The sequence below is a fragment of the Paralichthys olivaceus genome, chromosome 9, assembly GCF_024713975.1.
Source record: "Paralichthys olivaceus isolate ysfri-2021 chromosome 9, ASM2471397v2, whole genome shotgun sequence".
Classification (NCBI taxonomy): domain Eukaryota; kingdom Metazoa; phylum Chordata; class Actinopteri; order Pleuronectiformes; family Paralichthyidae; genus Paralichthys; species Paralichthys olivaceus.
In genome coordinates this window covers 10,550,352-10,564,401 of record NC_091101.1, presented here as the reverse complement: position 1 = coordinate 10,564,401, position 14,050 = coordinate 10,550,352, and the positions used below count along the sequence as shown (strand labels likewise).

Genomic DNA, 14,050 nt, shown 5'->3' with positions numbered 1-14,050 from the left:
GCCGTCCACACCGAGCCCGGTTCTGCCAGAGGTTTCTTCCACCTGGGAGTTTTTCCTCCCCGCTGTTGCTCATGCTTGCTCGGTGTGGAACTTTTGGACTTTTGTGCAGCACCCTGAGACAACTGTTTGTTGTGATACTGTGCTATATAAATACATTTGATTGGACATGTTGTTAACAGATCACCCAAGGTATGAACAGGGCCTTATTAAAGGTGCAGTGTGTAGAATGTTATGATATCTAGTGTTGAAATTGCATGTTGCAGCTGAACACCCCTCACCTCATCCTCTCCTTCCAAACATGAAAAAAAAACTTTGGTAGCCTTTAATTGTCATAAAAACTCAAAAGGTGTTTAGTTTGTCCAGTCTGGACTAATGTAAAAAACACGGCGGTCTCCGTAGAGAGGGTCCCCTCGATGTAAATATAAAGTATTTATATATAAAGGGCCTTTTATTGGGTTAAGAAAACTACAATTCATACAATTTAGATGAAACGAACTAGTGAAAAAATCATGAGGATTATTCTACATTAAATGTCTGCCAATAGTTCCCTTTCACCTAAATCTTACACACTGGACTTAACCAATAGCTACAGTTTTTATTCCACAACTACATTTCTCGTACAACTGTAATTCATTGTTACAAAATATTTAACGCTAATAATGCTTATTTAGTAATAAAGGGTCTTAGTATGCTTCTCCCCATGGGTACAAATTAGTTTGGGGTTTTTTTATCAACAAGTTTTGCAGTCACACTGAGCTGCTCTGATCTGTGTATTACGGTAAAAATGGCAGCACGGCGCCTGCTCCCAGCTCTGGAAATAAGAGACACGGGGGTGTAACGGGGAACCGCAGAAACTCTAAAGACCCGTGGGGCTGGATTATCGACTCCTATAGTGAAAAGGCGGTGATTGCGGGAGTAGCCTCGGGGTCGCAAAGCCTCAAACCCACGCAGTGTCCACACAGAGTGCCGTGGTATTACGACGGTGTGATGTTCCGCACCTTTTTTCGCAGCAGTGGTGAAACCCACGGAATGTTCCACAGTGGAACAGCTGACCGTGGGATGCCGCACTTAGCCTGACGAGATGTGAACACTACGAGGGAGCTATCAGTGATCATATGTTTGCATATTAACAATCAGGTAACAGCTCTGCTCCTCTTTCTGATCGCTGCTTCTGGCCTGGATGTTGTTTTGTGGAGGTTTGCGGTGCGTGTTTACCGGGATGTGGTTAAACGGGTTATTATAGCTGTCATCCTGCTCAACCTCCAGCCCCTCCTTGTTTTGCTGCCACCGAGTGCGATATGTTGTAATGTTTACATTTAGTCTCTGTGGCAAACCCTGCTGCTCTCCTCGCCCAGCTCTTCACTATGGTGCTTGTTTTCTGTAGGCTCAGCTCAGAAGACTGGCTGTGTCCCAGTGCAGTGAAAACACACGAAGACATTATTTATGAACACTTACTGGACACCGGGCCCGATGTGAAGCATTTAAAGGCCAATTAAAGCTCGATATTGCTCAAGTCCAGCATCACTTCACATATTTTTGCAGCTTGCATTCACTGTCCAGCAAAGACACTTAGAGGAAATGTTTGTTGCTCGTTTGTTGAACAAGCAAGTGCAATATTACATAATCAGCCGGGTAGTCTACAGTAGGACACAGTGGCCTCCAGTGACAGTCAAAACAGACAGTAGGCCACAGTATACAGACCTACAATAACACAGTACCAAATACTAATTATTTCTTAGGGTATGTATACTCTAAAGAAACTTTACATTTATGTGTTTGAATGTTTGTCACAAGAGATTTGCTTTAATCTAAAATTCCAAAACTTTTTCAGATTGATGATGCTTGGATTGCTAATTATTCTGTATTTGTAGAGTTTGACCTGTGGACACCTTTTCTGATGAGATGATATTGTGCTTACAACTGCATGGCAGTCAGTGGAGGAATAACTGTTTACATTGTTTACCACAGTATAGAACTACGACATCACAAGCACTGCATTCAAAATTTAAATAAACAGTATAGAAGTATTGACAGCTAAATGCACTTTAATTTTCAGAGGTTAAAGTACTCTTCTCACAGCATCCTGTCAGTGTTATTTAATATAATTGTATTATTATTTGCAAGCAGTAATTTAACAGCATTATATACTTTTATGTATTTTAGGTGGAGCTATCCTTTTAATTACTGCTGGATAGTTTCTTCTATAACACTGAATGATATTTTGTTAAATTAATTTGTACAGAAAACCTTTCTTTCGAAAGTTTAGTTGACTTTTAGTGGACTAAAAAAAAAAAAAAAAACGGGAACTGCTCGTTTTGATGCATCTGAGCCAAGCGCAGTGACTTTCTGGGTGTCTGTCTCATTGTACAGAGTCCTGTCAGTGCTACTTTAACTTTATTAGTACTATAATTAGTATCATTATACAAATTTGTAACAGTACTTTAACATATTTGTTTCAGTTGGAGCTTTCTATACTATCTGTATGCCATAATCTATAATGATGCATCCTATTTTGTCAAATGATTGAGTGTATAGAGTAATGACATGACAAGCGGAGTTGACTTCCAGGGACCTTGTTGTTTATAAACTGAATAAATAACAACAGGAACTGTTTGATAGCAAAGTAGACTGTCTGGGTGTCCGCTGTCTGTGTTTGCTGCGCGCTGATTGGTTGCTCTAGGAGAGGGGGCGTGGACTCGCCATAACAATGCATTTCAAGGCACATACACGCGCCAAGGAATGTTTTCCGTTGCTGTGTCGTTAACGTTGTTGTTCCACGCGTGTAACGGTGACTCGTGCTCAGGCGAACGTCGCCGTTAACCGACAGGACATTCGGAAGTTATCGGAGGTAACGGATTCCCATATGCAGCAGCTGGAAACGTTGTGTTAGCTGGTTAGCGTTAGCAAGCTAACAGAAGCCCTGTCGGGGACATTGTCGGGATCTGTCGGGAGGAAACTGCGCTCGATTGGGACTCAGTCAACGCCAGTTAGTGTCCGGTGATGGTGGTCGGTTAGAGGAGGCTACAAGCAAGGATACATTGATGGGACACGTCGTTTCGGAGGCTGGATCACCTGCCATCGCCCCCTTTCTCAGCGAGCAAGCAAACTAGCTAAGAAAGTAAGATGTGGGCTCTGTTGTTAGCCAACTCACATGCTAAATGTGGCCGTGCAATGCTGGGCTGAGGTGCAACATGTTAGCTACACGGGCAAAATGCATAGTGATAACCGAGCAGACGTGCTAGCCACATATTAGCATGCTGGCTAAGTAGCTTGCTTCAGCTGAGCGCTGCTGTGTTTTGGACAAAGCGTTAGCATAGCTTGGCTCAAGTTAGCAGCAGCGCTTGGTCAGCGGACGTTAAATTAGCGCCCGAAGTGAGGAAGTAATGTCTGCATCAACGATAATGTTCCTCGTGTCCGCAGCGGTGTGCGTGTGGCTCCACATGAGGCTTGTAATAACCCGTGTTACGCCACAGTGGCCTCCTCCGCTGTGTGGTGGCGAGCAGTCCGCTTGACCTACCACATCTTTTGTTGTTGCTTTGTCTCTTGAGCACATGGCTTTCCATGTTTTTGTTCAGGCAGGCTACAGCGACCCCTATTTATTCTGTTCCGGTATTGATTACACTACCAGTTAATCATATACATCTAAATTACATTGGTCCTCAGCACATGCAACACTGTAATGCCTATATTTAAAGATTTTAATTACGTAATATGTACTTAACATTTTTATGTAACACTATAATGCCTCTAATTAAAGATTTTATTCACGTAATATGTACTTAACATTTTTATTCTTCACGACATGACATGTATTATAAATGTAGTTTATAGTTTATATTCTGGATCTTGACCTGTCTCCCTGGTAACGTGTTATAGCCAACATGATGTTGTTTGTCTCATGATACCGCTGCTCTTATGCATTTGAAACAAGCATGCACACATTCAAGTATGTTTTCTATTATAAAAGGAACATTTATTAGATGGGTAGTTTCAAGTTCATTTATGTAATTTTTTTGTTTGTCAGTTTTAAAAGACAAGATGGATCATAAGTTCAATCAAGTTGAAATTATTAGAAAAAACATAATGGTAGTCATTATAAATACATGTTTAAAGGTTAAAGTAGCCTATTGTGCAAGCCAGAAAAAACAACTGTACTAATCACAAGAGAGATAAAAAGCACAATGGAATTAAATATCCAGCAAAATTACCACAAGTCATTTTTCAACTGGTGTTGCAGACTTACAGTCTATGTTACTGCCTGTAACAGTCACTTATCACATAAGTATAAAGAAGTTGCCTGATGGATGTGCCTAAGCACAGTGTTTGCAATCCAAGCCCATTTCCAAGAAATTATAAGAAATCTGGAAAAAAGTCTGTGAAACTTAAATGTAGCAGTGAAATGTATCATAAATAGATCTGATTAAGTGAATAACATTTCCTGAACGCTTGCCCACATGCTTAGATTCTATATGAGGTCCTAAACATTTTCCCTATATTCAGAATTTTAGAGGATTTAGGCAAATTTAAAATGTCATCGTTTGAAGTTAAACCGTGACTACATAAAAGAGAGTTTGTCACCAAAGTAGGATGCCAGTATCTTGAGTGATCCTCAGAGAAATGACCAACAATGTAACTATAGTATTTTTTCAACCCCCGTTTTATTAGCATGGTATTATATGCTTATAATTTAGAACATTTCTAATCCTTTTGGGGGAGAAATGACCGGCACTGGAATCATTTCATTTGGCATATTCCTGCTGTCAAACTCAGATTTTTATTTTATTTCTTTAAATTTTCTAAGTGACTAAATTGTTGATGGATAAAAGAGATAATTTATAATTAAGTGTAAGAAGCAAAATTGATTATTTATATATTTATATGTGTTTTTTTGCAGGGTTAAGACAATCAGAGGCCACATACAAGTGCCTCCGCTGTACAGTTTCCTTTCCCATAGTGTGACTCGTCTGCACGACGTCACCAATGCGACCATGGGAAATAGCAGTAAATAGGCTGCCACCAACAGCCCCCTTAAACCCGAGGAGGTTCCTTGGAGAGCCCTGCAACGCTCCAGTGCATCTCAGGAGAAGGTGAAATAATCTGTCCTTTCTTTTTTTATTGCGTTTTTGTTTTAAAGACAAAACATCAATATGGACATTTTAGTCTTAAATAAGAGAATTTAAGCCCCCACTTTAACGCATTTCAACATAACCAGTTGCCAAAGATATGACTTGCTTGTTTCCTAACATGCAAGTATTTGGTCATATATGCTCATGTAGCAAATTTTCAATAATATTTAGGTGGAAAAACTATATACCACTAAGCAGTTGTTGGATTAGTATGAAGTGTAAATGACCAAACTAGCTTGTTTTTATTTTATGCCATTTAAAAAACAAACAAATGTTGAGCACATTTAAATGGAAATGCAACTGTCCACCATGACTAAGGCATTCAAAAAACGAATTTTCAGCAAACAACATGCATTGTATTTACCCGGTATGGTTAGTGTTAAATAGGGACAATGCTTTGACCCGTCTCTGGCAATGATGATTTTTCTTCCCAATAATCTTACAGTCCACCTGTGAGACGCCAGTGGGGGAGACGAGACAGACCTGTGCTGCACTCTTCCCTGGTTCAGGATGAGAACTTCCATCATCTGCTTTTCTCCCAGCATCACCATCAGGTTCCTTTAGATGAGTCCAGACAATACAGCCACACCAGCACACCACCACGCATGCTTCACCCTGCTGCTGCTCACCTGCCCCAGCAGAGTCCCATCATGGTGGATCTACATGACCAGGTAAAAGAAGCAGAACAGTCTGGTGGGGAAATAAGTTACAGCATGTATTGAATATGAATTGCTTTTCTTCCTGAACAAATGTATGAACAGATTTAGAACATGCAGGATGTGATGCAATTGTATATTATTTATCTTTGGCAGACAGTCTTCTGTTTTATGAAGTTTGTGGAGTCATCCCATCTCCCCCTCCCACTTTTTTTTAAAAAGATGCACCAGGGATCAGTTCCAATATCATACACTGTTACGACGGTGACGACCCATGGATTTCCTTTCCACACCGGGCAGCCCCTTCCAGGGTGCAACACTCAGCAGCTCCCAGCATGCTCGGTAATGTTCAGCGGACAGCTCTCTCTGCTCTGCTGCCTTCCTCCTCCTGTGAGTTTGAAAGGGAAGAGCCCAAATGTTCAGTGGCCTCCATGTAGCACACCATACCAGCCATACAATCTGTCACTGTTCATGACTATAAGAAACTAAGTGCTGCTGTAACTATGCAGGATTTGTTTTGTAGTCTTGATGTTGCAAAAGTTATTAATAGCAACAGTTCAGTCACAACAATTTGGTTGTACATTTAGTTCCTTATTTGTGGAAACTTCACAATCACATCTTGTGAGCTGTATTGGTAATACTGTCAGTACTCTGGTTATGTAAATGCCTCTGTTTACTACAACATGTTTTCATTATAACTGACTTACAATAAATGAAAATGAGCTTATTTACCTTGGTTAGATTGAGGCTTTTTCAAAATTTTGAGTTTGATTATTTGTATTAACTGAAATCCCAAAAGAAAAATGACTAAAATAAATGTTTGTCCCTTCTTGTTTTTTTCCACTCTTCAGCTCATACAGGCATGTACCATGCAGCATATGCCAGTGTCTTATCAAGCCTTTCCACCCCTGATCTCCAGCGAACATTTTGTATTGCACCCAACCCCAACTGTACCCCCCCACCAGCCGCCGCACCTTACTCCCTTGAGCCAGTTTGTCCCTTTACAGCCTCAACACCCCCGCATGGTGAGTTGTGTATATGTTACACACGTTTATGTAAGTTGTGTGTATATTTTGAGTCTTATTTATTTTCTCTCTTCCTCTCAGCCTCTGCAGAGGGTAGAGAATGAAGTTGACCTAAGAGGGGACCAACACCCGCTAGGGACCTTCTCCTACCCTCCCTCTCATCACCCACCAGCGCTGCCTCCTTCTCTGCCCTTGCAGTATCTTCCTCAAGAGCCTCTGCATCAGGAGCTTCCTTTCGGAGTGGTAAGACAACTTCTCAGACTTTTTTGGATCATTCACATGCATATTGGCCATTAACTAACAACTATTAAATATATCAGGGTTCCCGCGGCTCCTCAAAAAGTATTAAAATCAAGGAAATTTAGTTCTTAAATTAACCATAAATTGGCTGCAACGTCTTAAATTTAAAGACGGTGCAGTTAAGGCTGATGGGAAATTTGTCATGTCCTTCCATAAAAATGCCCTGAGACACAGTTTTACTTTTCTAATCGCGTGACACAGATGGGTGTTGATTTCTTCACCGCTGTATGTGAAGAGCACGACACAGTGCCACAAAATTCCCAGTCTTCCAAATCAGTGGTCAGCTATGGAACTGCAATGAGCCCTGTAATGCCTGACAGTATGTCTCTCCATGTCAGCTGTAGTATATGAACTAAATCAACAGCAGTGTTTCTTAACACAATCAAACGATTCCAATTGCTGCTGGCCAGCTTTTATGGAAACCAATGTTACCTTGGCTCTGCTGGTGGATAACCTGTGTTTATCCCTCCTGCCTGCCGTGGCAAATCAGAACTTTATTGTGTGGTCGTGAGGTTTATGTAATGGATAAGTGAACACTTGAATTTTTTTGCATCATAATAGTCATGTGATAGAACACTAGTTTTGTGTTCAAGTCAGAGAAGCTTTATTGGCAGACATGGCCATAACATTGTAAAACAAAAAGACTAATAACAGCATAATAATAGTAACAACAATGTTAATAAGACTGATGATTATAAATGAACAGGATATTAACAAAAAAAGGAACATAGATGTGTGTGTGTCCTCATGTTTTGAGCACTTAAAAATTTTTTCACTTAGGCACCTGAGAAGTCTATCTTATGCAGGGAATATTTCCATTGTCCAGGCAGGTGTCATGTTATGTGTGGTTCATTTTTACTTTTTTGCAAACAAACAAACAGAAGGCCATAGCATCTGCTGTCTCTTGCCCTGGTTTGTTTGAGAGAAGTAGCCCACAGATCAACTAAAGCTTGCTTTTTACTTTGAAAGAGGTTCAGAAAGTGTTGGAAATATGTATATTATAAAGAGAATAAACAGAGAAAATGATCTTTCACCTGACTTTCAATGTTTATCTGTTCAATTTTACATTTTTCAACATAAATAGTTGCAATACTTCCTGTACGCGTTTCAAAATAAATCCTTTCCTTTGTGTTAAAAGAAAAAAGGAGTGGAAGATGCACAGCTTCATACTGTATAGTACTGGTATTTATTTGAGTACACAGGACTACTTTTATATTTTTTATTTTACATTCAGCCTTTAACAGAAATTGCAAAATTAAATAATAAATACTACCTCCTTGGTATGTTTTTTGAAAAGATATCACAAACAGCTTATGTTATGGAATTAAAAAGCCATCTTGGGCTTCAAACGGTTGGTGACCACTGCATTAATCTGTTTGTGTTTCTCAACAGCCATATCCCCACATGTTGCCCCGACGAGTGAACGGACAGAGATACCGGTTGCAGCAACCTCTCCCCCCGCCTCCACCTCCTCCAGCTTACTACCCAGGCTTCCTCCCTTACTTCCTGTGAGTACATGGAAGGGCCTGGTTATGAAATATAGAGGCATGAATCATGCAGTTATTCACTCATATGTAAATTCATGTTCAATACTAATTTACTGGCCTCAGTGTTCGACTATTTTGTGTCAGAATATAGCAGCTGAGTTTGATTTAAAAGTGTCTTGTCCCTTGTCCTCTGAATCACCCCAATGGAGTGACAAAGGGACAAAAACAGTGGTTGACTGTAGTTACTGCTCATTGCTGGTTTGTGTTGCTCATGATCACAGTGAAGTTTGCTCAACAGGTTGTGTCTCTTACTTTCTCTGCTCAGGTCAATGCTTCCTGTGCCTCCAACAGCAGTGGGCCCAGCCATCAGTCTGGACCTGGATGTGGATGATGTGGAGATGGAGAACTATGAGGTGAGTGTGGCGTTTAGACGAAAACAACACACCACATGTTTTCACACTAAATATAAAGGTGGCTCCCACCTGTGGAAAACATTATTCCCCAGTCCACGCAGGTATGGCAGCATGTCAACGGCTGCCCTTCTCTGAGGTTAGATTTCGTCAGGCTAACACACACAGTATGCTCTCATACACTCTGTACACAGGGCCAGTAAAAACTTTGTGTGATATTTTTCCCAGTCTGCACCATAAACTGTAGAGACGACATGACAGCTCAGCTGCCGAATCATCTTGATCATCCCCTGGTGGTGGGCTTCAGTATAGATTATAATTCCTGCCTCCTCCTTGTTAGTGGATGGGTACAATTTGCTGCCCCCCACCCTAATTTGATAGTTGATCTGTTCATACAAATTACCTTTTCAAAAGGTCTCTTTCTCTTTTTCACTCTCTGTCTTTGTAGGCATTACTGAATCTGGCAGAGAGGTTGGGTGAAGCAAAACCACGCGGTCTCACAAAAGCAGATATAGAGCAACTCCCGTCCTACAGATTCAACTCAGAGAGTCATCTATCTGAACAAACGCTGTAAGTCCTTTCCTCACCTCCTACGTAAAAAATCAAAACACTCATATTCAGTTTATTTACATCAATTAATTGTTTCCTCTCTTCCTCTCAGGTGTGTTGTGTGCTTTAGTGACTTTGAGTGTAGGCAGCTACTTCGGGTATTACCTTGTAACCACGAATTCCATGCCAAGTGTGTGGATAAATGGTTAAAGGTAAGTCGATGCCATTTAAACGAAACCCTTTTCTGTCTCTGTGTATTCTGTGTACTCATTGTAGTACGTGCTTTGCTTCCAGACCAATCGCACTTGTCCTATCTGCCGAGCGGATGCCTCGGACGTTCACCGGGAGGTGGAGTGAGAACTCTCTCTGAGTGCTGAACTGGAAAGCTGCACACACTTGAGTCTGTCCCAAATCTGGGGACACCTGCCACCTTGCCTGCGTCCTCCAGTAAATATAGCTTACCAACCCACCACTCCCGCCCCTTTCCTAAATAATAAGCAATCCAGGATTGTTTCTGGAGCCTGTTGTACCTCTGCTGTGCTTCATGGTCTGAGTCTCATGAAACCCACTGCCTATTGCAGCCTATAGCCAGAGTTCTGGGATCGCCAGCCAGTTCTTTCTCTGCCCCCTTGTTGCAGATTCCAAAGATTTTCCCTACAATGCATTGTTTGCTGCTTTTGTTTACAGGGTTTCATTTTTCGTTCATGGATTTGGTTGTGGTGTTCATGAATAGTGGGCTTCCTGCATTGGAAGAGGTGAGTCAGGAGCGTGGAGGATCTTTGGCTGGACACCTTGTGCAATTAGCAGAAAATAAATAGAAATACTTCAACATGGGTAACTGTGTTTGGAGACGATGCCTGACCATCATAGATGCATGATTGTGTAAGGTGTTGGACAAAGTCTCTTGTTAATAATGTATGTTCTGCAATAATATTGATCATTTCAACAGTTTTACCCTTTATTTGTTTCAGATATTGCCAATGCTCTTGTGAAAGTGTGACTTGCTGTGGTTAAATGCAGATTCTGTTAAGCCTGAGGTTATGGGACATGCAACTGTGGTTTATCTTCTACCCCAGATAATCTACTTTGGAACACAGATCTGTGCAAAAGTAGTCATGGATTAATGGACTGCGTCTTTTTAAGGGTCATCTGGCATAACTGCACAAGTGCTACATCCACCCTCCACGTCAGCATTGTTCCTCTGGCGAGTGTGTACTTGCGTGTGCATATTGTGTGTGTATGTTTGTCCTGTTCACAGACCCGATGCATTGTGTAACCACTGGATACAGGGCAGCATGCTAAGGATTTGCATGAACTGTTGATTCAGACTAGCAATATTTTAATCAAGCATTGCCAACAAAGTGTATCACACAGAAGCATACTAAAAGAACTGCTTGTTTATTCAGAAAGCGCCATGAGGGAAGACTTGCATGTGGTTCCACCCTGACTGCGTTTAAGGATGGGAGTCCTCTTATACTAAGGGTATGCTGTTGCCATAGAGCTCTGGAGGCCTGTGCAGAAAGCAATATGTGCAGTGAGTGGCAAGTTTGACATGAACATTTTCTTGCCCTCTATAGGACGACCGGGCTTTTTTATTTCTTTGTCTGTGAGCCAAATCCACGATACAGATATAGCCTCCTGTTCAAGATTTCAGATCTGCCTTCTTATGACCTTGACAAGCACAAACCTATTACTAATCCTGAAAATAATTTTTAATTTCCACTTGTTTTGAAAGTATGTCAGTTAAAAAAAATACTTTATTTATTGGTTATTTCTTCTAGAGAAAATACATTGAAGGAAACAGTTGGAGCACTAACAATGTTTGTGTATGGTATGTGTTATGTTCTGGTAACTTGGTCAGGTCATTGTCTTAGGCCATGGTAATGGTGTTGTAAAAGAGCAACTGTATGTACAGCTTCAGTGTGAATGCTTTTAGATCAACGTTTGAAGACAGAAGAATGTTGAAAACCCTTGTAGAAGTCACTGGTGACGCTCCACGTTTCGCCAGCTGTCTGTGTATCCCACCGTGATCGAGGCAGCCTTTAAATGGCACAGCGCTGGAGTGTTCAGTAGTGTAGAAACACTGTAAGACTTCTAGTCCCCTGCTTTTGTGTTCACACAAAAAATAAGAATATATTTGGGGTGGGAGCGAGAAGAGCAACAAATGAACTTTTTTGCATTGGATTCACTCTTTTCTCTTAGCTGCCCCGGTTAAGCACTAACAGGCAGTTGTAACCTTTGCTTTTACATGTGAAGGGATCTTGCCTTTTACTTTACTTTTGTTTCTTAAGTGAATGTGAGTCTTTGACGTCTGTGCCACCTTCGAGAGAAAAAAAGAAGCCATTTAATGAGTTAAACCCACAGCTTTGAGAATTAACCTATGTGTACATATCTATTCGCTGGCATATATTGTAAGTTAAAAAAATATCACTCAGGGCCTCTCAGTATATAAAAAATAAAGGAGAACAGTCCATTTGAAATGGAAAGGATGCCATGAAAAGGGTATATCTGAATTTAGTTTGGTCGTTTTCCTCAGACCATAAATAATTTTAATGTAATCAATTATAATATTCTGTTTTGTCTGGAATAGTAGATATTATATCATTTAACGACAGGCATGCAAGAAAAAAAATCAGTAAATATGTTATTAATATTCACTGAAAAGAGGCAATGTACACTGCAACTCATTACAAGTGTATTATTCAAACCTGTTTGACTTTTGTTCTTGTACTCAAACCATATGTTGAGACATAGCGGTTGTGATCCCATTTCTAAACGTGCCGCGTTGCACACTATCCTACCTAACTCACTCCCAAATCTACTTCAGAGGTGTTTGCATGACTTTTTAAAGAGAAAAAACAAACAAGTGTGTTATAGTGGAGGATATCTCGAAAATCTGGTGGGGACCTATTTAATGGTGCACAATATGCATGCTTGTCGACCAGATCCCAACTGATTTTAGCTCTAGTTGGCTTTGGATTCTGGGGGTTTGGATCTTAACGCTCAGCTGATAACTGCCATGCATTGTACTGCACACATTTGTAATAGAACTGAATGACTACAAGATTTTATTGCGCTAACTTCATTTTATAGAAAAAAAGAAGGAAAAAAAAAAACTGCTGGTCTTGAATCCAGAAATTCTTACATACGTTGTGTTACTGTTATTGCCCTAACGACTGAAAATAACATGCTCTGAAACTACTGTAGTTTATCAAAAGCCATAGTGAAAAGGTGCTAGATGTTCTGCTTTTAGGTATGAAAACTCACTTGCGTGAATGCAATAGTTTGTCCTGGATCCCATGTATTCTTAAAGCATGTTATACTAATACCCCTAAACAATGTCAGTGAAAATCAATATAGTTTAAGGGATTAAAAAAAAAGAATAGTGTTGTCATACTTATTTCAGTGTAGTACTGTACCTGCCTACCGGGCTCTTCCTCTCAGTGTATCAATATCTTAAAATGTATTGTTCACATATAGATACCTTAACTCATGTCGATGTTAGCACTATTATTTTTTGAGTAAATATTTAATTGACAATATTCAGATACTCTGTTAAATACAAAGAGATGCTCCCATTATAAGGCCTAGACAATGAAGTAACATTTAACAGCAAATGAGAATAGAGTCTTGTAGTCTTTCTGTTAAGCGTTATTGAAATAATCTCACAGCTTGTGTGGTGCAAAAATGTGTTCCAATGAGCAGCTAAAATTTATTTAGGATTTGTGATTGATTGCTCCGTAGACGCCATTTATTGTTTACCAATGATTTTTGCTGTGGTGGGATAGTGGTTTACTGTTCTTACTCTCCCTGGCCTCTAGGGGTCCTTTGCCTGAACACCAGACTACCCACCCGCCAACAGAGCCAGGGGCATGCGTTCTGTGTTAGGCAGATATTTTGCTTTGGTACTTGCACATTTACAGTTACCTCATTTTTTCCATGTTTGTATTGAGGGGGGTGGGCGGGGGGAGAAAACAACTAATATATATATTATATATAGGAAATGGTTCTTATTGTTATAATTTTTCATTCCATTGGAATCATATTGTTTGTAGCATTTAACATAACTAGTTAGTGTATTATATATACATCTGTATACTGTTTGAAATTTTTAAGATTTGTACTTTTTTTAAATGAAAGTTGCTAGTTATGCTTTACCAAGTAGTGCAATCATATTTTTTTTTATTGTTGTGGCTGATCTGAGAGGGTTGTTCACTAATAAATGTATGATGTATACCAATATCACACTTGTCATAGGTCATTTAAAGGTTTCCCCTCGAGTGGGCATGTTGACATTTCTATCAGGGGATGCAAAACTGAAAACAAAAAAAAAACATATCTCAGGAGCGTAAAAAACAGATGTCAAGATTACTTTTTGTGACAAGTAGTTTCCGCAGCGGCATTTAATCGTTGCACCACGACTTACCTGAACAATGAACAGATTTGTGTTGTTCATATGTGAAAAGTAAACTCGGGAGACCCAAATGTTTCGTAAAC

At 40.1% G+C, this 14,050-nt stretch overlaps 1 protein-coding gene across 5 annotated transcripts; it reads left to right on the top strand.

Moving 5' to 3' along the window:
• Positions 1–838: 838 nt before the first annotated feature.
• rnf44 (ring finger protein 44) lies at positions 839–13,795 on the top strand. Of its 5 annotated transcripts, XR_011243997.1 has the most exons (13): positions 2,702–3,118; positions 4,895–5,087; positions 5,572–5,797; positions 6,005–6,172; positions 6,634–6,807; positions 6,889–7,050; positions 8,500–8,615; positions 8,920–9,007; positions 9,453–9,574; positions 9,666–9,765; positions 9,848–10,000; positions 10,241–10,308; positions 10,525–12,260. XR_011243997.1 is itself a non-coding variant. In XM_069531286.1 (11 exons), the coding sequence occupies exons 2-11, from the start codon at positions 4,981–4,983 to the stop codon at positions 9,908–9,910; spliced, it is 1,278 nt and encodes a 425-aa protein (XP_069387387.1). In that variant the 5' UTR covers positions 839–1,137; positions 4,895–4,980; the 3' UTR covers positions 9,911–13,795. The 5 variants fall into 5 exon arrangements, 4 of the variants coding, with proteins under 4 accessions (XP_069387387.1, XP_019941630.1, XP_019941638.1 ...); XM_069531286.1 differs by lacking the exon at positions 2,702–3,118 and adding an exon at positions 839–1,137 and having other exon boundaries at positions 6,005–6,124; positions 9,848–13,795; XM_020086071.2 differs by lacking the exon at positions 2,702–3,118 and adding an exon at positions 839–1,137 and having other exon boundaries at positions 9,848–12,260.
• Positions 13,796–14,050: the final 255 nt, after the last annotated feature.